This window comes from Cnephaeus nilssonii (assembly GCF_951640355.1).
Source record: "Cnephaeus nilssonii genome assembly, chromosome: 3".
NCBI classification, from domain to species: Eukaryota; Metazoa; Chordata; class Mammalia; order Chiroptera; family Vespertilionidae; genus Cnephaeus; species Cnephaeus nilssonii.
The window spans coordinates 1623175-1645313 of NC_137074.1; the positions used below are offsets into that span (position 1 = coordinate 1623175).

At 60.9% G+C, this 22139-nt stretch overlaps 1 protein-coding gene across 1 annotated transcript; it reads left to right on the plus strand.

Moving 5' to 3' along the window:
- The first annotated feature begins 658 nt into the window (after positions 1-658).
- IFNGR2 (interferon gamma receptor 2) lies at positions 659-21485 on the plus strand. Its single transcript, XM_079766645.1, has 7 exons — positions 659-834; positions 5681-5813; positions 9137-9345; positions 14691-14839; positions 18853-19012; positions 19389-19546; positions 20857-21485. The coding sequence occupies exons 1-7, from the start codon at positions 774-776 to the stop codon at positions 21007-21009; spliced, it is 1023 nt and encodes a 340-aa protein (XP_079622771.1). The 5' UTR covers positions 659-773; the 3' UTR covers positions 21010-21485.
- Positions 21486-22139: the final 654 nt, after the last annotated feature.

Below are 22139 nucleotides of genomic sequence, written 5' to 3' on the forward strand. Positions count from 1 at the left end.
GTGGAGAGCGGGGCGTCCTCCCTCCCCGCCCTGCACGGTCCCCTCAAACCTGCTTCCGAACCAGAGTCAGCGCCGCCCGGGCCGCAGAGGCTGAGACACAGGCGTTTGCCCGGGGGGGGGGGGGGGGGGGGGAGGCAGGGCGGAGGGGGCACAGGCCGGTGCGGGGGTGCAGGAGGCAGCCACCCAGGTCCCCTCTCTCCCCTTCCTCCCTGGAATCAACGAAAGCACCTGGAACAGCAAAAGCAGGACATGCCAATGAGACAGGACCTTCCCCAGGAGCGGGAGGGAAGCCGGGGGAGGGGGGGAGGGGATGGAGGGAGGGGGAGGGAGGGGGGGAGAGGAAGGCCTGCTCTTGCGCGGATTTGGGGCACCGGCCCCGACATTTAAAAAGAAAAAAGGCAAACGTTTGCACTGAAGGCCGGGGCCCCCGCATTGTGCGGGCCCGGGTGTCAAGGAGCGATGGGGGCGCAGCGGCTGGGGATGGGGGTCCACTCCGCGCGGGTTTGGGGGTCCCCCCAAGGGTCGCGAGTGCCCGCAGGAGGGTGTCCGCGGGCCCCTCCGCGCCCCGCCCGGCGCCGCAGGGAACTCCGCCCGGGAGCGCGGGGGCGGCCGTGCGGGAAAGTCCCCGGGCGGCGGCGGGGCGGGCGGAGCGGGGCGGGGCGGCGGCGGGAAGGGGCGGGCCCTCCTGCGCACCCAGGGCCGCCGCCGCCGCGACCTTAGCGGGTCGGCGGACCCCGTGCCGGGGCCGAGCCTGCGGCGCCCAGAGCCGGGCCATGCGGCCGCCGCTGCTGTGGCTCCCGCTGCTGCTGCACCTCCGCGCCGCGGCCTCGGCAGGTGAGCGCGGCCTCGCCCGGCCCCACGGAGCGGGGAGCCCGGGGGGGCGGGGGCGGGGAGCCGGGATCGGGGGTGGGGGCGCGGGGAGCCGGGCCGGCGGCGGCGGGGAGTTCCGGGGGCGGCGGGGAGTTCCGGGGGCCCCGGGAGTAGCCGCTGGGGACGGAGCGGCGAGGGCGGGACTGCGCAGCCGCTCCCAGCTTCTCCCGGGAACAAAGGACGGTCGGAGTCTGGGCCTGGCCCGCCCCCCCCCCCGGCTCGGTCCCGGCTCTTTCCCGGCGACGCGCGTTGCTGGGAACGGTCTGCCCGCGGCTCCCGGCCGAGCGGGAGCGGACCCGGCCGGCCTCGCCCCTGGGCGCTGGGCCGCCAGCCCGGGCGGGGACCGCGGTCGGCAGCGGGTGCGAGACCCAGGTGGCCGCTGTTCCCGGGTCAGATGGGTGGGCAGGACCCCGAGTTGGGGTGGGGTTGGGGTTGGGGTGCGGTGGGGTGGGCGGGGTGGGCTGGGGCGGGGGCAGCGGAGCCCGTCCGGACCGCCCTGCCTGGCGCAGCCTCCGGCTCCACGGGCCGCCCCCACAGCCCATCAGACCGGTTCGGGCCGGAAGGGCCGTGGCCGGTGCGGGTGGGAGCGTTCGGCGGGTCCTTCCCACCGAGAGGCTGGCACAGGGGGGGCTGCGCCTGGGAAGGTGAGGACTTGGGGGTCACCGGGCCCCCCAGCGCCCTTGCGAGGGCCGTGCGCGCCGGAGCCCCGGGGAGGGGAGCCCGGCCCAGGGTCCGGGAAGCAGCCCGGCGGCTCCGGCTCCCGGCCCCCCTCCCGGGCCCCCTCCCGGCCCCCCTCCCGGCCCCGCAGCGGAGGTTTGGGAGCGGCGGGTGTGGGTGATGGGTTGACTAACGGAGCGGGCGATGCTGCCCGTGGGCCTGTGCGCCCAGGGGAGGGGGGTTGGAGCCGGCCTGGCGCAGTGATTGCAGTGACGCCTCCACTGTCCCACGGTTCACACGTGTCCTGTGGGAACCATGAAGTTGTTTTTATGGGGAAAAGGGGGGAAATAAGAGTATCGGAGCCCTGGCTGGTGTGGCTCAGTGGATAGAGCGACGGCCTGCGGACTGAAGGGTCTGGGGTTCAATTCCAGTCAAGGGCACAGGCCCGGGTTGTGGGCTCCATCCCCAGTGTGGGGCGTGCAGGAGGCAGCTGATCAATGATTCTCTCTCATCATTGATGTGTCTCTCTCTCTCCCTCTTCCTTTCTCTCTGAAACCAATAAAAATATATTTTTAAAAAAAACAAAAGAGAGTATTGGAAACAAATTTTTTAAAGGGAGACTTATACTATCTCCCCCTTAGAGTTGTTTTAGGGATGATATATGTCAAATATGGGCCCTGACCCCATTTGTAGTGACCCTTTAAGTCAAGGGTGGGGAACGCCCAGCCCACAGGCCATGTAAGGCCCAAGAAATCACTGGGTCTGGCCCTGCCCAAGCAGCCGAAAGCAGACTCGAAATGCAAGAAATCCAGGAGGTTTCTTCAGAGCATAAATTTACGTTAAGTGATTCTCTTCAGCGACTGATGTTATAAATATGCAAATGGCCCTTGGCAGAAAAAGCCCCCCACCCCCCCTGCTGTAAGCGGGGCAGTTGCTTTGGTTAAAAATTAATCGACTGCATTGAAGTGCAGTAAGTCAGCGGACTCCTGAGCGATGTGATTACCGACGCGCTGGAGCAGTAAGCCTCTGTGCACCGCCGAGCTGCTGCTGGGTTTTCCAGTGGGTTGGACCGGCCCGCCAGGGAATTCTCTCACCTGCCAGGGAATTCTCTTACCGAGACTGCTGACTTGAACCCACAAAGCTCCTACACGCCCGAGAAAGACAGTAGCTCCGCGCGACAGAAAACCACTGCAAATGAGTCTGCATCCAGTCGCTCCCGTTTGCCGGACTTTCGGCAGTGGGAACGCCGGGGTGTTTGGGGCGCACACTGCCAACGATGGGGATGACCCCCATTTGTGGGGCCACTCTCCTGGGCTGCGGCTTCGCGTACATACATCCTCCCTCTTTCTTAATTTCCCCAGCCACCCTTTGAGCGGGGTAACCGCCCCCGTTTCCGCCCCAAGAGACCAAACCACCCTTTTGGAGGAGACCAGTGGTCTGCGCAAACCAGCCGCCCTGTGTCCACTGAGGGAGCCGCTTCCTGCTTACGGCGGGGACCGGGTTTTATTCTGACCTCTGGCCTGCAGGGGGCTGGGGGCGGGCTCACTGGTGGTCGTGATTGGTGGTCACCATATGGCTCACGGATGTCAAGAGCCGGAAGCGTCTTCAGTTGTCAAGATTAGTTTTAATGATAATTGTACTTTATTTTGTTATCTGTGTGCGATGTGTGTTAAACTGTGCTGGTAAGCCCGAATGGCGTGGCTCGGTGGTTGAGTGTCGACCTATGAAGGAGGTCAGGGTTCGATTCTCGGTTGGGGCACATGCCTGGGTTGCGGGCTCGATCCCCAGTGTGGGGTGTGCAAGAGGCAGCCGATCAGTGACTCTCATCATTGATGTTTCTCTCTCTCTCCCTCTCCCTTCCTCTCTGAAGTCAATAAAAATATATTTGAAAAACAAAAAACTGCTGTTGAGACCCAGAATAGCCTTTTTTGTTGTTGTTGTTAGTCCTTTTCAGAGGACATTTTCCGATTGATTGATTTTTAGACAGCATGGAAGGGAGGAGAGAGAGAGAGAGAAACTTCGCTGTGAGAGAGACACATTGATTGGTTGCCTCCCGCACGTGCTGACAGGGGGTGTGAACCAGGTGGTCACTCCTCTCCGGTCAGGTCGATGCGGGGGGAGGCCCCGCAGGCTGAACACGGGGTGAGGGGGCCTGGGGCGGGGCAGGCGTGCGGTGACCGAGGCGTGCGGTGGATGAGACAGGCCGGAACTTCCCTAGAAACCCGCATTCTCCTCAGTGTGGTGAGGAGGGTACGAGAACCTCCACCACAGGAGCAAAACTGGGTCTCCTCCGCACCCCTCAGAGCGCAGCTGGGGAGAGTGGAGGCTCCCCCGGCCCTGGCCCCTTCTGCATTGCTCCCCTCTACCCGCCCCCAGGCTCCCGGGCCTCCCATCTTAGCTGACTGTCTGGGGGCGCCGGGGCGCCAGGGGAAGGCCGAGGGAGGAAGTGGCCAGGCAGAAGCATGGCCCCGGGGTGTCCTGGGCGGCTCCTCTCCGGGGCAAACGGGACTTCACAGATGTGGTCACCTTAAAGGTCCCGGGAGGGGGGTGACCTGGAGCGCTGGGCTCCCTGGGCCCCATAGACTCACAAGGCCCTTGGAAGGTGGGACAGGGAGGCAGGCGAGCAGGGCCAGCGGGTGGCAGCACGGGGCTGGCACAGGGCGAACCCCAGACGGATCCAGCCCTGCGCACCTCGCCCCGCGTGGCCTGTGTCAAACCTCGGCCTCCGGAGCTGAGCGCAGAGCCTGGGCGGCTGGTGGCGATGTTTCAGCATCAGAAAGAGCAGAGGCAGGACACGGAGGTCAGAGTCTGCGACGGGGTGGGCTCAGCAGGGGTCACAGCTGCCCACGGGCAAGCAGGATGGGGCGGGATGGGCTGCCTGGAGAGCAGGAGGCGTGTTGCTGGTTCAGCCGGAGGAGGCTCTTAGCCATGGAGACGGGGCCGTGTAAACAGGTGGGCCGGGCCCTGGCTGTTTGGCTCAGTGGGTAGAGCATTAGCCTGGAACTGAAGGGTTGCGGGTTCGATCCGCAGTAGGGGGCGTGCTGGAGGCAGCTGATCCATGATTCTCTCATCATTGATGTTTCTGTGTCTCTCTCCCTCTCCCTTCCTCTCTGGGGTCAATAAAAATATACCTGTATATATAAAGAGGTAATATGCTAATTGGTCCTAACGGTGTCCCAGTCACGACTGGTCAACAGGCAGGAGCTGGTGGGCGGAGATGGGGGCGGGGACTTCCGCCCCCAGCACAGGCGCGCACAGGCCTGCCCAGCTCACAGGCCTGCCCAGCGCTAACCTCCTGCTGACTTGGAGGCGGAGGCCACTCCCGAAGGAGGCAGCGCTGGCAGGAGCTGCTGGGCGGGGGCGGGGGCGGGGACTGGCACCACCAGGACAGGAGGCTGCCACTGGGGGCGGCCCAGAGGGGGGGCCTCAGGATGGGGGCGGGGCCTCAGGATGGGGGCGGGGCCTCAGGATGGGGGCGGGGCCTCAGCGGAGAGCCCTCAGCACTCCTGCACCCGGCTCTGAAGGCGTGGAGAGGAGGGGAGAGCAGTTAGGCAGTTAGGGGGATCCGGGGTGGAGGGGAGAGCAGATAGCCAGTTAGGGGGATCAGGCCAGGAGGGGAGAGCAGTTAGGGCCATCAGGCCAGCAGGGGAGCAGTTAGGGGCATCAGGCAGGCAGATGAGCGCTTAGGAGCCAGTGGTTCTGGATTGCAAGAGGGATCCCAGGTTGGAGAGGGTGCAGGCCAGGCTGAGGGACGCCCCCACCCCCCGTGCATGAATTTCGTGCACGGGGCCACTCGTTTTTTAATAAAAGGAAGAAATGGAGGCGTGCTGGCGGTTATCTGCGCAGTCACACACTCGCAGGAACAGGCAGGCGTTCCAGGCGAGCCAGACTCCCAGCCAGGGCCTGCGCGGAGGGCCGGCAGGCGGGGAGGCAGCCCACCCCTCCTTCCCCGGGGCCGTGGCGGCGGTGCCATCTCCGGTCACAGGTGGAGTGGGCAGCCAGGGAGAGCAGGCGATGCCATTTCTAAACCGGGACAGACCGGAGTGTGTAAGTGGTCCCACAGCGTGCGTCTCAGTATGTTTGTAATTGATTTGTCTTCTTTGCCCCCTTTTCTCCCCCCCCCCTCCTCCTCCTGTCCTGGATCCCTTTCAAGACTCTCCCTCCCAGCTGCCTGCTCCTCAGAACCCGAAGATTCGCCTGTACAACACGGAGCAGGTCCTGAGCTGGGAGCCGGGGTCGCTGAGCCACGAGGCGGGGCCGGTGGTGTACCAGGTGCAGTTCAAATAGTAAGCGACGCTTCTGTGGGGCTGCGGGGGGCTGTGGGGGCTGCGGGGGGCTGCGGGGGGCTGTGGGGGGCTGTGGGGTCTGCGGGGGGCTGTGGGGTCTGCGGGGGGCTGGGGGGACTGCGGGGGGCTGCAGGGGGCTGCGGGAGCTGCAGGGGGCTGTGGGGGGCTGCGGGCTCTGTGGGGGGCTGTGGGGTCTGTGGGGGGCTGCGGGGGGCTGTGGGCTCTGGGCAGGACTGCAGCAAGCCCACGGAGCACAGCTTCCATTCGGGCTGCTCGACCTGCAAGGACAGAGGTCCCACCACCTCCCACTCACCAGAGCCCGCCGTCGAGCCACGCGGCTTCTCAGTGTGGTGGGGGTGACTCACTGGTTTCGGGGGACAGAAAGGCCAGCACAAGCGCTCCGTTGTTACTTATCAGTGACCGCTATTGGCTGAGCCCTTTCTGAGACCCGATAAACCAACGCGAACGAAACGGTCCCGCCCCGGGGGTGTGAGAACGGGGCTGGCGGGTACAGTGTGGGGGCCCTCGCCGGCCCTCCTGTCCATTCAGAGCCACAGAAATGTCCGCAGTGCTTGTACCCTGGGTGGGTAATACAGCCACCGCTCCCCACCTCCACCATGGGGCGGGGCGGGGGTGGGGGCCGTAAAACCTGTGTTCATGATGATATACACCCAAGTGTGTATTCAGAGCCATCCACAGAAGAGTGGCAAGTCGGGTCCCGTGAACGTGTAGCTGAACGTCAGTTGCGACTGTACCATTTGGAAAGTGTCTGTGGCCCCACCAGGCAGAGGATCTGGGAAAAGGTGTTGGAGGAGTGGGTTTCCAGATGATTCTTTTTCATCTTTAAATCTCCACTCTAACAATACCTGCTCGCCCCAGCCGGTGTGGCTCAGTGGATAGAGCGTCAGCCTGCGGACTGAAGGGTCCCGGTTCCATTCTGGTCAAAGGCACATGCCAGGGTTGTGGGCTCCATCCCCAGCGTGGGGCGTGCAGGAGGCAGCCGATCAATGATTCTCTCTCATCATGGATGTTTCTACCTCTCTCTCCCTCTCTGAAATTAATGAAAATATATTGACAAAAAATATCTGCTTAATAACAAATTCTGAATTGGGGTTTAAGGTTATCTCTGAATCTTATTTATCCCTCAAGGAATTATATTACCAACGTGATCATCTCTAATAAATGGGCCAGCCCACTGGGACCAGCCCATTGGGAACGAAACAGTGAGACCCCTTTTCAGAGGTGACAGCAGAGCTTCAAGCCCAGTGTCCCCCCAAGGCGGGCTCTGTGCCTTGCTCGGGGCAGGCCGGAAGCTGCCCTGCCCGGCGGTTAGGAAACATTGTATCCTAGGCCCCAACAAGGTCTCAGCAAGGGGAGTCCCGGCTGACGTACTGACTAGAAGCCCTTAACTCTGAACACGGAAGTACACTTGTGTGTTGACCGAGTGCTTGTAAATATTAGAAATATATAGTATGTACTAGAGGCCCAGTGCACAAAAATTCGTGCTCTCGGGCATCCCTCAGCCTGGCCTGCGCCCTCTCGGAGTCCGGGAGCCCTCAGATGTCCCCCTGGGAGCGGGCCTACGCCGCAGCCTGGCCTCCCTCTGGGAGGTGACCGGCGGGCCAATCGGGGATGGCCTGTGAGTGGCTGGCCTGGCCCCCATCGCCCCGCCCCCCCAATTGCCCCTCCGCCACCTCTGGTTGCCACCACCCCCTGCTCCACTCGCCAGCCCCACCCCCTGCCAACCAGTCATTCTGCCGTTCAGTTGATTTGCATATTACACTTTTAAAAATATATATATTTTATTGATTTTTTACAGAGAGGAAGGGAGAGGGATAGAGAGTTAGAAACATCGATGAGAGAGAAACATCGATCAGCCGCCTCCTGCACACTCCCCACTGGGGATGTGCCCGCAACCAAGGTACATGCCCTTGACCAGAATCGAACCTGGGACCCTTCAGTCTGCAGGCCGACGCTCTATCCACTGAGCCAAACCGGTTTCGGCTACGCTTTTGTTATATAGGATTAATCCTTACCCGAGGATGTGTATTTCGGCTCCTCCAAGGATGTGTATTGATTTTTTATTTTTAGAGAGCGGGGAAGGGAGAGAAAGAGAAACATCGATATGAGAGAGAAATATCCATCGGTTGCTGCTTCCCATATGCACCCCCGACTGGGATTAAACACGAAACGGGGTCATGTGCCCTGACCGGGAATCAAACCTGCATCCTTTTGGTGTACAGGATGCTGCCCCAACCAACTGAGCGCCTGGCCGGGGCTATTAGAAGTATGTTCTAAGAGCTTTTGACAGTTTCCCGTTATAGACCACCTTATAGCACTTTGCCTTCTTTTTGGAGAGCGTTTTGTAGGAATTTTTCAGGATACAGAGGCTGGTTTTGGAAAAAGAAACAAAGGCTGGGAGGACTGTGAATGTCCGTGTTCAGAAAAGTCACGGGGCCACCGAAAACTCAAACAGGCTGCTTTTTTGTTTGTTTTTAATGTTTTTATTGATTTCAGAGAGGAAGGGAGAGGGAGAGAGAGATAGAAACATCAATGATGAGAGAGAATCATGGACCGGCTGCCTCCTGCACGCTCCCGACTTTGGATCGAGACCGCAACCCGGGCCTGTGCCCTTGACGGGAATCGAACCCGGGACCCTGCAGTCCGAAGGCCGGCGCTCTATCCACGGGGCCACACCATCTAGGCTGCTTTGGTTTTTGTTTCCAGTCGCGAACTCAGTGATGAGAAAGGGCTTTGCTTTTATTTGTTTTAGACACTTTACATATTTGGGATGTTTCGGTCACACTAATAGTTTAATGTTGAGGCCCTTCTATAATTATGAGTGGAAACCACACACATGCCTGTCAGCAGATGAGTGGACCAACAAGACGTCCGGTACTCCGACGACGGGATGTTACTGGGCCATTATTCAGCCATTAGAAGGGCTAACATGCTGACAGATGCTGCAACATATGTCATGCTTCAAAACATGCTACGTGAAAAGAGCTTCTCACAAAAGGTCACACGGTGCATGACCCCATTTATAGGAAATGCCCAGAACAGGCGAGTCCATAGGGACAGGAAGTAGGTCCGTGGTTGCCTGGGGCCTGGGCTGGGGAGAAGGTGACGGTGATGGTACGGGGTTTGGGGGTGAAACCTCCTAGGAGTGATTGTGTGGAGGTTGTACACCTGTCGGAAGGCGGAGAGTCAGAGTCACGCCCTCTAAGCGGGCACATGTGTGGCATGTGATCACATCCCGCCCCAGGAGGGTTATCCGCCAGGAGAGGCGGCTTCTGGCACGTGAGCTCCGGTTTTCGTTCCAGCCCCAGCAGCCGCAAGTGGTCCGACGTCACGGTGAACAGCGTCGGGGTGAACTGTTCCAAGATCTCGGCGACCAAGTGTGACTTCACCCGCACCGGCCTGTCCGGGGGCTTCCTGCGCTATTTCAACGTCTCCCTGCGCGTCCGGGCCGAGCTGCCGGGGCGCGTCTCCGCCTGGGCCTCGGCGCCCTGGTTCCAGCACTACCGGAACGGTAAGTGCCGGGCAGAGCCCTCGGCGGGTCCCCCGCGTCCCTCTCCGCCGAGCTGTGTGGCTCCACGTGCCTCGGGCCTGCCTCTCACCTGAACCACCAGCCAAGAGGTGGGCGCCCGGGCACACCCAGGTCCTGGCTGTGATGGGCAAACCGGGGCCTGGCCGCCCAGGGCCTGGCAAACTACTGCCTGCAGGCCACGCCGGCCCACAGCCTGTTTTTGTAAATAAAGTTTTATTGGGACGCAGCCACACCGGCCTCTAGCTCGCTGCATTCGCTGCATCGGGCCGTCTGGCCTGCAGAGCCTGGCTTTGCCCGGGCCTTCACTGAGAGGTGTGCTGGCCTCGTCCGGACGGACACTGGCGTGTGGCTGCACGGTCTCCCTGTCCTGTCCTGGCGCGGCTTCCTTTATGCTCTAGAAAGACTTTAATCCGCATGAGCAGCGCCTGGCACGTGGCGCACGCAGTGATACCTGTTGAATGAATGACTGAAACACGCGGTCCCGGCTTGCACGTGTTCCCTCGGGTCGTTGCCCGCTCGGTGACTGTGGTTCATGCAGCACAAAGCGCGGAGGTGACTGAGACCCCGACGTAAATGAACAGGAGTGCGAGGCCCTTGAGGAGACGGGACCACCGCCTCGGTAGCTGCTGACACGTTAAGCCCTCACTATTCATTTATTCCAGCTGTTAGTTACAATGGTATTTCGTTTGTTTTTAAAGGGGGTCCTGTTGTTTAGAGATACTACTGAAGCTCAAGTCCAGATAAGATGATGTAATGTCTGAGATTCAATCAAAATAATGCAGAGAGGCCCAGCCGGTGTGGCTCAGTGGTTGAGCATCAACCTAGGAACCAGGAGGTCAGGGTTCGATTCCCGGGCAGGGCACAGGCCGGGTTGTGGGCTCCATCCCCAGTGTGGGCCGTGCAGGGCCCAGCTGGTCCCATCGCTACGGTCCCCACGGGTGGAGGGGGATGAGCGAGCAGCATGACGATGGCTCCCCAGCGCTAGAGGTGGAGGGAGCTGGCGCCACGCAGACCGGGTTCACATCCCAGCTCTGCCACTGGCTTCGCTTCCTGCTCTGGGCCGTGGGGTCCCTCCTGGGGCTGCTGAGCGAGCTGGTGGACACGCGCACGTCCACGCTGCCTGGTGTGTAGTCGCTCAGGACATGGCCACCGCTGCGCACAGCCCGCCCGGGGGTCAGCGCGGACGGAAGCCCGGTCCCTCGGGACGGCGGTCAGCTGGTGTCAGAATCCAGGTCGGGGCGCCCTGCAGAAGGGCAGGTCTGTGGGCGCTGACGTGCAGCGATGAAGGGCCTGCTCAGGGCTGGCTCCCAGGCCTCACGCCTCGCCCGGGGGTGAGTCACGGAAAAGTCTGGAGACTGCCTTGCGGAGGGTGCCCGAGCAGCGGCTCTCCCTGCGGGTCCCGGACTCCCGGGCTCCAGCCATTGCTCTGTAAAAGGGAAGCTGGAGCCCGGCCGGTATAGCTCAGCTGTTGAGCATGGACCCAGCAACCAAGAGGTCACCGGTTCGAATCCCGGTCAGGGCACATGCCAGGGTTGCAGGCTCGGTCCCCTGCAGGGGGCATGCGGGAGGCAGCTCATTGATGTTTCTCTCTCTCTCTCCCCCTCTCTCTAAAATCAATAACAACGTACTTTAAAAATAAATAAAAAGAGAAGCTGGAGAGCACGTGGCAGGTGGCAGCACCTGCGAGCAGGGTCCATGAATGAGCTGTCGCTCGTGGCCCATCGCACACCGCCTCTCGCCTGCAGCGGGCCAGCCCCCCCCTGCCCCCCCTCCCCGGCCCGTCAGGATCAGCTCCTCCAGCAGAGCACGTGCTCGGAGGGTGCGGGTGGAAGCCTGTAGGGACCGGTGACTCGGCAGAGAGAGGAGGGTGCTGACCGTACGCCTGACCCCGCCCAGGGGAGCGTGTAGGGCGCAAGGGGAGTCAGGCCACTGTCATGAACACAGCCTCTCACAGCGCTGTGATCATCTGTGTGAGTGACATCTGTGTGTGTGACACCTGCATGTATGATGTCTGCGTGTGTGACGTCTGCATAAGCAGCCTCTTTGAGCTTGGAGGGTCAGACTTGCACTGTTCCCGGAGTTCATTCGGTTAATTGTACAGTTTGTTTATTTTTTGTTAATCCTCACCTGAGGATATTTTTTCCATTGCTTTTTCAGAGAGTTGGAAGGAGAGGGGTAGAGAGAGAGAGAGAGACATTGATGTGAGAGAGACACATCGATTGGTTGCCTCCTACATGCACCCACAACCCGGGTGTGTGCCCTTGACTGGGAATCAAACCCCAAGACCCTCTGGTGTGCCCCCGAGGTTCTAACCACTGAGTCCACCGGCCAAACTGCACCGTTTAAATGCTTACTTGACAGTGTCGTCATGCGTTTACAGCACGAGTCGCGGCCTGGCTGGCTGTGAAGTACGTGAAAAGCCTTGACAAGTAGGCTCTGGTGGTAGCATTTCTCAGTGACGATGTTTCGACTTTGGATCCTGATAAGCTGGCAGACAGTGGGTTTAAAGGCGGGTGCGTTTACATGACAAAATGTACACAGTAGGGAAGGGCCACGTGAGACCTTTTCCCGTCGCATGTCGCATGAAAATAGGACCTTGGTTGGCCTCCCCCTCGGCTTCTCTGGAGCCTGATCAAGGCGGGGTGTCTGCCAGGAACCTGGCCGCGTTGCTGTGGGCGCGGCCCCGGCTGGGACACGGCCTTTCAGCCGGAACGGCCTGCGGTCCTGATGGGCAGCCGTGCCCCTGGCTCTGCTGGGCGCGGTGGTTCTGGGAGCTGGGCGGTATTCCTGTAGAATGATGGATGGTAAGAGGTACCGCCCGGCCGGGCTGGCTCCGTGGACAGCGTCAGCCCGAGGACTGAGGGTCCTTGAGCTCAGTTCCAGTCACGGCACGCACCTGGGGTGTGGGCAGACCCGCCGCCCGCGGGCCGAGGAGATGCTGAGCGCCAGCGGGAGGCCCCTTCCTCCCGGGAGAGCAGCCGGCGGGGCTGCGGGCCTGCTCCGTGGGGGCGGACGGCGACACCAAGCCCTTCATGGACCGCCCGGCCGCTGGCTTGGGCTTTGCGGAGCCCGACAGCCTGTGGGGTCCCTGAGGAGCCGTTGCTGCGTTACCGCACCTCCTCCTGCAACACAACGATGCCCTCACCGTCACACTGCACATCCCCTGCGAGCCCTGGGCCCCCCCCCCCCCCCAGCCCGCTGACTCATACAGAGCAGGACTCCTGTCTGTCTGTCTGTCTGTCTTCTTTGTGAATCTTTCTGTCTCAATCTCTCTCTTGCTTTCTCTGAGTCTCTCTCTTCCTGTCACTCTATCCCCATCTCTGTCCTCTCTGTCTCTTAGTCTCTGTACCTCTAAATCTCAATTAGAGGACATACCTCCTCCACCCCATGCCCCCTTTCCCCATGGGCACCAGTTCCTACAGTTCCCCCAGCTCCCCCTGCCTGTACCTGCCATGTTTACAAAGGCCCTGGGGTGCTCAGCCCCAGCCTGGTGCCCTGATTTTTAAACCATAGATCTGGGGTCAGGGCAGGAAGGAGGCAGGAAGGAACTTCGCTGCCATTTTAAGAACCTCAGCCGGTCCTGCCCCACAGACCCAACTTCCCGTCCAAACCCTGAAGTGAAACCCACACCGGTTACCCCCACATGGAGCTGCTGCCCAGAAGCCCTCCTCCCCCAAAAGCAAAATCATTAAAAATAACCTCAAGAGCTGGGCCCTGTCTGACCCCAGGCTTCCCGGGAGCCGAGGCTGCTGCGGGTCCTGCTGGGCCAGCCGAGACGCACGCTGCCCCCAGCACCCCCGCTCGATGCAGCTTCAAGGCTTCTCCTTGATCATGTTGGGCTCTGATTTTGCTTCCTCGATTGTAAACCCATTTTCTCCTCTTTTGGGACAAGAATCCCCGGTTTTCTTTGCTGCCATGGACCCCCCCTCCTGCCTGCCCAGCTGGGCTGGCAGGTGGGTTCTGTATGGTGTGTTGATACTGATGTGGATATAAAACATTGAACTGGAAAAAAAAAAAGGAAAATGGGATGGTGACGAATAAGAAACTTTGGGGACAGTGAAGGGCGCTGAGAGCTCAGAGTCAGAGTTCAGTTGGGATAGAAACCCTGCTAACAGCACCTGGTGCCTGAAACCTGAGCACTCCGCCTCTGGGTTTTCCAGTTCAAGCTTTTGGAGGCTGCCTATGAAAACACTCCTGGTTGGAAAGTGTTTGTACAGAAGCCCATAAGTATTAACCCTTTGCACTCGCTTGCTTTTTTCTTGATTCCTTTATTCTAATGCTAACTGTGTCGAGTCACACTCAACATCCGAGTGCAAAAGGTTAAGTATTTGCTGTGTTTACCATGCTTAGCTCTCTGTAGGAATATGGAGTAATGTTAAATGCCTCATGTTCTCAAGAAGCTTGACTTTCAAAATAAAAAATAAAGAGGAAATATAAATATTAAAAATAAAAAAAGAAGAAGCTTGAGTTTTAGGGGCAAAATTAGGCTGGCAGGCAAGCGGTTAGGGGCGATCAGGCAGGCAGGCAGAGTGGTTAGGGTGATTAGGCAGGCAGGCGAGCAGTTAGGAGCCAGCGGTCCTGGATTGCGAGAGGGATGTCCGACTGTTGATTTAGGCCTGATCCCGCAGATCGGGCCTAAACCAGCAGTCTGACATCCCCAGAAAGGTCCTCGATTGCAAGAAGGTGCAGGCTGGGCTGAGGGACACCCCCCCCCCCCCCCGTGCACGAATTTCATGCACCGGGCCTCTAGTAATAAAATAAAAAGGTAAGAGGTACTGGCTCTTGCGGCTTTTAAGCCAAGGAGGCTCCAGTGCCTGCTGACGTGGGTCTCGGCCGCTGGCACCTGAGCGTCTCCAGGGGGACCGGAGAGACTGGGTCTGGGCCGCCGTGTGGACTGTGTGGGCCCCTCCCCTGGAGCTGCCCGGCTTCCCGCCCTGCAGCCTCGCAGTGGGACGCGTGGCGGAGCAGCCTCCAGTGTCTCGTGAGCCCAAATGAATATGTAAATGGATGCGTGTTTGTGCGTGCAGGCCAGGCGTCCTCAAACTATGGCCCGCGGGCCACATGCGAGTGTTTTTGCCGTTTTGTCTTTTTACTTCAAAATAAGATATGTGCAGTGTGCATAGGAATTTGTTCCTAGTTTTTTTTAAAAAACTATAGTCCGGCCCTCCAGCGGTCTGAGGGACAGTGAACTGGCCCCCTGTTTAAAAAGTTTGAGGACCCCTGGTGCAGGCCATATATATTAACACTGTATACACGCACACGTTACACATAATGCAGTATGACGTGTGTACTTACATGGCTTTGTTCTGTTTATGATTCTGTTTCAGTGACCATTGGGCCTCCAGGACACGTCTGGGTAACCCCAGGAGAAGGCTCCCTGGTCATCAAGCTGTCCCCGCCCTTCACCATCACGGACCCCTCCATGGTCACGTTTCGGTATTACGTCCATTACTGGGAAAAGGCCGGAAACCTACAGGCAAGCGCGTTTTTAAATATTTTTATTTTCTTTGCTTGGAGTTCCTGATACAGGGAAAGAAGGTAGACATTAAAATGGCAAGGACAGCCCTGGCCGGTGTGGCTCAGTGGATAGAGCGTCGGCCTGCGGACCATCCTGGGTTCGATTAGGTCAAGGACACGTATCTGGGTTGCAGGCTCCTCCCCGGCCCAGGCCCTGGTCGGGGCGCATGCAGGAGGCAGCCAGTCGATGTGTTTCTCTCTGTCTCTCCCTCCCTCTCCCACTGTCTCTAAGAATCAGTGGGAAAATGTCCTCGGGTGAGGATTAGAAAAGAAAATGGACAGGACCGGCTGCCCCGTGTCTCCCCGGCCTGAGCCCGGAGCCGGCCTGCCCCGCCTCCTGCAGGCCTGTTTCTCCCCCACTCGGCGGCTCCCTCCCGCACTCCACGGGGGTCCCTCCGTCCCAGTCACACCGCCCCGTCCCCGTGGCCCAGCTTTGCCGACACATGGCTTGTGGCGCCTGTGCCACGCTCTGGAGTTTGGAGAAGGTTCTAGTGGGTCAGTCTCGACACGGAACCCACCACTCCAGCCACCACGTGTAACTTTAAATTCCTCTGGTGTGAACGGTTTGCAGAGAGGCTCGTGTGAGCAGGGGCGGCGTCCACTGGGGGCGAGAGCGCCCTGGGGGGACGGGACCGGAGACAGGAGCAGGCGGCCAGGGCACCCGTGGGTCCGCCGGAAACTCACGTGATGAGGGACTGGGGCGGGGCGTCCGTGGACAGAGTGGGCCAGGCCGAGGGCCTGGTCACTGCTGGGTGGTGCGGGCAGAGAAGGGCGGCTCTCGGTCTCTCCTCATCCCGGTGCCTGGCTGGCTGCCATGGTGCATGTGATGAGGGTCCCTGTCCGTGTGAACGTCACCATTTCCCAGTTTCAGCATGATCACAATTTTACGGTAAGAGCTGTGTTTATCGAGCGCTTTCTTCGCGTCTGGGACAGCAGGCGTCTCAGATGCATCATCCATTTCATCTTCCCACGGCCCTGCTGCCCAGGAGGAGCCAGAGGGGCGGGCGCTGCCGGGCCAGCCGCTCACAGCCGGCAGCGAGGGCGACCGCGGCCGGGCCCTGCGCACGCGGCTCCCCCCCTCCCCCCCCCCCCGTCACTCACACGGCACCTCCTCGTCCTGGCTTCGCGGTGCGCTGACGTCCCCGGGGAGGCGAACCCCGCTGAGCACAGGCTCGAGGCGCCCAGGGAAGAAGAAGGGCATCGCTCCCAGGCCCGGGGCAGGACCTGGCCCTGGGACACAGAAGGCCTGGACAAGCCCGGGCCGGAGCCGGGCGCCCTGACCGCGTTTCTTCTCCCGGAGAGCGCGCCTCTCGCCAGTGTGGCTGCCGCCTGCCCTTGCCCTTGTCGCGCAGGCTGGAGCCTCTGGCTGCCCTCCACGCGTCGGCCTGCGGCGAACGGCTGTGGGCGCCGTGGGCGGGCGGGGCGGCCCGTGCTGAGGACTCGGCCTCCAGGAACGCACGCCAGGCTCGTGTGGCAGTGCCCACGCTCCCGCACCCGCAGCAGGTCCCTGCCGCTGCCCACTCGGGCTGCAGGTCCTCGGGTGTGAGTGGAACAGATGTGGGGGACCCGGGGCCCCACGCCCCTCCCCCTCCAACCAGAGCGCCTGCACCGTGGGCTTCCGTGAGCAAAAGGCTCGAGAGCTGGGAGGACCCTCAGAGCCAGCAGCCCCCCCAGCGGCTGTGCGTCTGTTGGGGTCCCGTGGTCATCACCAGGAAGGACACGCAGCAGAGCCCGCAGCGCCCACGGGGGGGGGGGGGAAGCAGGCACAGCGTCCGGAGTCCCGTCCCCACAGACTCACAGGCCCACGTAGTTCCGCGTCACAACCCGGGTGCCGCGTGTGCGGTGTCTGCGGGGAAGCGCGTGCCAGACTCCGTGCCCAGGGCTCCGGGGGCTGGTGCCGTCGGCGTCCTCTCCCTGGCCCGGTCCAGAACCACACTGCCGGCAGGAAAGCAGGTGTCAGCATAAAGCGTCCCACCCGCCCCTCATCGGCGGTGGGGCGGGGCGCGCCGAGCGCCAGGTTCGGTGCCGGCCGTGCGGGCAGCAGGCCTCCCCGGGGCCGAGGCTCCGGCCTGAACGCCGGCTCTTCTCTGCAGCCGTGGTTCCGGTGGAGAAATGCCAGCTGGGCGCCGAGGGAAGCGGAAGGAGTTCCGTCCTCGGAGGTGCTTTGTGTGGCACCAGCAGCTCTCCCGCTGTGCCCTGGCAGTCCATAGCATTAACCCGAAGAAATGGAACTGAAACTCACCTGCCAGCCTCCTGCGCGTAGAAGATGCCGTCACTCTGTGCCCTTAAAGTGGGATCGTGGCCTGTGCACGAGGGAAGAGGCGGCTTTTTGCAGTCAGCGCCATCGCAGCCCTCTCCCCGGCTGAGCCGGTGCCGCCCCCATTTCAAACAGCTGCCGTGCGCCCGCCGGGCCTCAGGGCCGGAGGCAGCACCCCCATTTCAAACGGCTGCCGCGTCCGCTGGGCCTCAGAGCCGGAGGCAGCGCCCCCATTTCCAATGGCTGCCGCGTCCGCCGGGCCTCAGAGCCGGAGGCAGCGCCCCCATTTCGAACGGCTGCCGTGCGTCCGCTGGGCCTCAGGGCCGGAGGCAGCCCGTGGAAGGCATCCCTGTTGCCACACGCCCGCCCTCCCTCATTTCCCTGTGGGCGCGGACGGCCTTGTCCGGGACCAGGAGGAGCCACTGACAGTGGCCGGGTGTGGAGGCCTGAGGGTGGGCAGCCTCGGGGGGAGCAGCCAGAACCCTCTGAGAAGGGGGGTCCAGCTGTCAGCCAGTTACATAAATAGCTCGGGTGCCAAAACCGGTGTGGCTCAGTGGATAGAGCGTCGGCCTGCGGACTGAAGGGTCCCAGGTTCGATTCCGGTCAAGGGCATGTACCTTGGTTGCGGGCACGTCCCCAGTGGGGGGTGTGCAGGAGGCAGCTGATCGATGTTTCTCTCTCATCGATGTTTCTAACTCTATCCCTCTCTCTTCCTCTCTGTAAAAAATCAATCAATCAATCAATCAATCAATAAATAAATAAATAGCTCGGGTCATTTTGACCAAAACTGTAAGAAAAATCAGCACATTTCAGTTAAAACTGGAAGCAGGTTGGCAACTAAAGGCACGTTTTTCCCAGAAGGATTTTTTGTTGTTGACTAACTTGGAGTATCTAGCCTAGATTAACCACCAACTACAAACGCTCCTTTTAAAGGAGAGAATGGCATTCTGGAAACTGGGAAGCCGTGGGACCCCGTTGCTGGGTGTCTGAGTCTCCGATGGGCCTGGAGGCCTCGCGGTCAGAAGCGGCGCTGACGCCGGGGCGCCGTCCTCACGCGGCGGGGCTTTCGCAGGTGACGGCGCCTCGCCTTAAACGTCGGCTTGAGCTCCGCACCTGCTCACGGGCCTCTGCCAGTTCCTTCCAGGGCTGGGCCCCCCCCACCCCCCCCCCCCCGAGGTGCCTTCGAGGCGGTCAGAGCGTTCTCTGGGCCAGACCAGCACCAGCTCTTACTTTGCTCGTGGGAGCTTCACAGAAGTGGTGTCTTGTAGGCTGATAACGGGGTATTTAAAGCCAGAAAACGGGGTTTCTGACCACAGTTTCATATAAACAAACATCTAAATAACCACTCATGATAAATACAATTCCACAAGTTATTTGCTTTTTATCATCTTAATTTGGAAACTGAAAAATAAGAAGAATGCAGAGTTAAAACATTCTCCTTGGGGTTTTGGGATTATGTACTGGAGTCAACTTATAAGGTAAAACGTTTTATATCAAATTTACTCTTAAAAATCTCTTAAATTGCTCACAAAGTAAAATTCCAATAAAGCGGATTTTACCTCCAAAAAACCCACAACCTGCCCCCCTGCCGGCCAGGGAGCGCTCAGAACCATCCGTTCTCCGGAGGTTGAGGAAAGAGGGGGGGGCCCGGGGGGGGGAGGGACCGGGGCTGCCCGGCTGGGGTCGGGTCGCTCACGCCGGTGTTCCTCCCGCAGGAGAGGGGCCCCTTCAGGAACAGCGCCTTTGAGCTGGGGGGCCTGCGGCCCCTGAGCCAGTACTGCCTCCAGGTCCAGGCGCACCTGCTCTGGGAATCCCAGGGCCTCGCCAGACCCGGGCTCTCCAGCAACGTCTCTTGTCACGAGACGGCAGCGGACGGTAAGATGTGCCTTCTCGCGCCCTTTCTGAGCTGGGAAAGTAGTGAAACCGGGAGCACGGATTAGGTGAAGGGCGATTGTAGGGGGAGAGCCAGAGGGGAGGGGAGCCAGCTCGGGCTGAGGGCTCTCAGCAGCCACGCCCCCGGCGGCCACAGCCACGCCCCCGGCGGCCACAGCCACGCCCCCGGCGGCCACAGCCACGCCCCCGGCCTTGGCTTGGTGTGAGGCTGCCTCACTAGCTACTGGTTGAGCATATGGGGTGGGGAGGGCCCCTCTCTGCCCGTCCCCCTGGGACAGGGCACGGTGCGCAGGAGAAAATGACCCCAGGTTTGGGTCACGGGGCTGGCCCTCTCGTTCACCTCGTACCCTCTCTCCAGCCGCCACCAGGCTGCAGCGAGCCGTCCTGATCGCCGTGGCCGTCTTCCTGTCGCTGGCGGTGCTGGCGGGCCTCTGCGTCTTCCTGATCCTGAGGTTCCGCGACAAGATCAAGTCCTGGTTCCACTCCCCGCCCGGCATCCCGGTGCAGATAGAGGAGGTACGTGTGCGCACACCGGGGGGGGGGGGGGGGGGGGGGGGTGTGCGCACACCGGGGGGGGGGGGGGGGGGGGGGGGGCGTGGGCACCCACGGCCTCGGAGGGCGGGTGGGTACAGCCAGGGACACAGGGATTGGAGTTAGAAGAGGTGCGGGCTCTCTGTACCGCGTGCCCAGCGGCCTTGCTCACAACAGCCCCTGAGCGCCAGAGGGTGAAGGTGTGAACACGTGATACACACACACAATGGAACATCACTCCGCCTCGAGCTGCAGCATGGACGGCCCTGGAGGGCATTGTGCCGGTCAATCAAAAGAGACAAAAACCACTGACTCCATGCCATGAGGCACTTCAGGTCCTCAAGTTCATGGACAGTGGAGGCGGGTGGGTGCCAGGGCTGGGAGGGGGGTGGGAGTTTGCATTCAGTGGGGACAGAGTTTCTGTTTTGCAAAATGAAAGTTGTTGAGCTGGAGGGTAGCGGTGTTGCACAGCAATGTCAACGTACTCGCCACTGCTAAGCTATACGCTTATAAATGGTTCGGTGATCGTTTTTGTTATGTGTATATTAACACAATTTAAAAAAAATTTTAATGGCACCAGGTTAGCCAAAACGGCAACCTGGCCAAGAGATTGGCGGCAGGAGGGCCTTCTCTCGGGCAGCACAGCCGCCGGGTGCTTTTTGCGGGGCGCGGGGTGAGCCTGGCTGGGATGCGAGCAGCGGAGACGGAGGCCAGGAGAGAGCATGTGCTCCGGGGCGGGCCGTGTGCACTGGGGGTTCTAGAGTGAACGCACCCAGAGCTGTGAGCACAGGCTTTGCACACCGGGGCCCAAGGGTGTAACTAGTGTGGCAAAGCCCTGCAAAAGGTTGGGGGGCTCTTGAGGGAAATCTCGTTTCCCTGCACAGCCCCAGCCCCAGGCTCTGGGGGGCAGCGGGCCCTCTGAGGTCAGGCGGGACGGTGTAGGGGTAGAAGCTGATAGAGAATTTGCTTCCGGCTGCGGCCAGCGGGCCTGCTCTCCCCGTCCTGACCGAGAGGTCCCGGTGCTCCTTCGCTGGGAACCAGACCGAGGCCTGCCGGGATGGGTCCCGACCACCGCGCCCAGTGCAGGCCCCCTTTCCTGAGAGACCGCCTTGGTCACGGTCAGGGTCTGACCCGGTCAGAGCGCCAGGCCGGCGGCGCCCAGGGTTTGGAAGTGGTTCCTCGGGGCAGAATGGGAAGTGAACCTGAGTAGCACGCGATGGTGCCGACGAGACTAGAGTCCGAGGCCTGGGCTTGGAGCCGGGCAGCTCATTACGGTGTTGGTTTCGCTCTCCCAGTATTTGAAGGACCCGGCTCAGCACATCCTGGAGGCCCCGGACCAGGACAGCCCGGCAGAGGACGATGCCTGGGTCTCGGTGTCCGAAGTCTCGTCTTCAGAGCAGGAGCCGGGGCCGCTCTCCGCAGCAGAGGACGCTCTCCCGACGCTCTGAGCCACGGCGCGGTGGGCCCGGCCCAGCCCACGCGCTCCCCTGCTCCTGTCAGCACTTCCCAAGCCCAGGACTCAAGTCCCCACTGCAGACGGGCCATCGGGCCTGGGGCACAAGCGGGCCTTGTTGGGGAAGACCGTGTATTTTTTCCTTTAAGAATTTCCTAATCAGACGATTTTCTAGAATGATTCCAGAGCTACCCCCCAAAATGGTTTCTCTTAAACACTAAGAAGGCCTGTCATTTGTTGTTAGCAAGTGGCCCTGGCGCTCCGGCGAGGTCCCCCCCCCCCCCCCGCCGTCGGACCTGCAGCAGGAGCCGGCCCGCCTGGACTCCGCAGGTCCCGCCGCCCGTGCTCACCGCCCGGCCAGTCTCCCGGCTTCAGACGGAATTAATCCTGTAAATAGTTTCCTGGTAATTTAAGGGTTTTTTCAACCTAGAAATAAAAGACTGTACACTTAACTTTTTAAAAAGTCTACGTGAGCTTTTCCCTCTCCGCTTGGCCTTCTTATTGCGGCTGTTTTCTGAGTTTCCCGCTTTTACGTTACCGGACCTCGACGTCGGCTTCAAGGACACCCAGCAGAGTGGCGAGAACTCCGTGCGTGGGCCGCCTGGCTCCTTGAAAGGTGTAACGGGACTTTCAGAAGCCGTGTCACCTTCGTTTCATGTGGTGGTCACACGGGCTGACCACGGGTTGTGGGCAGCACCGAGAATCGGCCGGTGGCCGTACCCATGTCCACGGGCACGCGCGTCTCCTGACGGGAGGGCTGACGGCTCCATTGCTCCAAGCACGCGGGTGAAACTCGCTCCTACGACTCGGCATTTAGAAGGTGGATGTGGAGCTTCACACACACCCGCACACCTCATACACGCACACACACACCACACACCACACACACACACACCGCACACACACGCACACCACACACACCCACACACACACACACACCCGCACACCACACACACACACGCACACCGCACACCACACACACACCCGCACACCTCATACACGCACACACACACCACACACCACACACACACACACACACACACACACCCGCACACCTCATACACGCACACACACACCACACACACACACACACCGCACACCTCATACACGCACACACACACCACA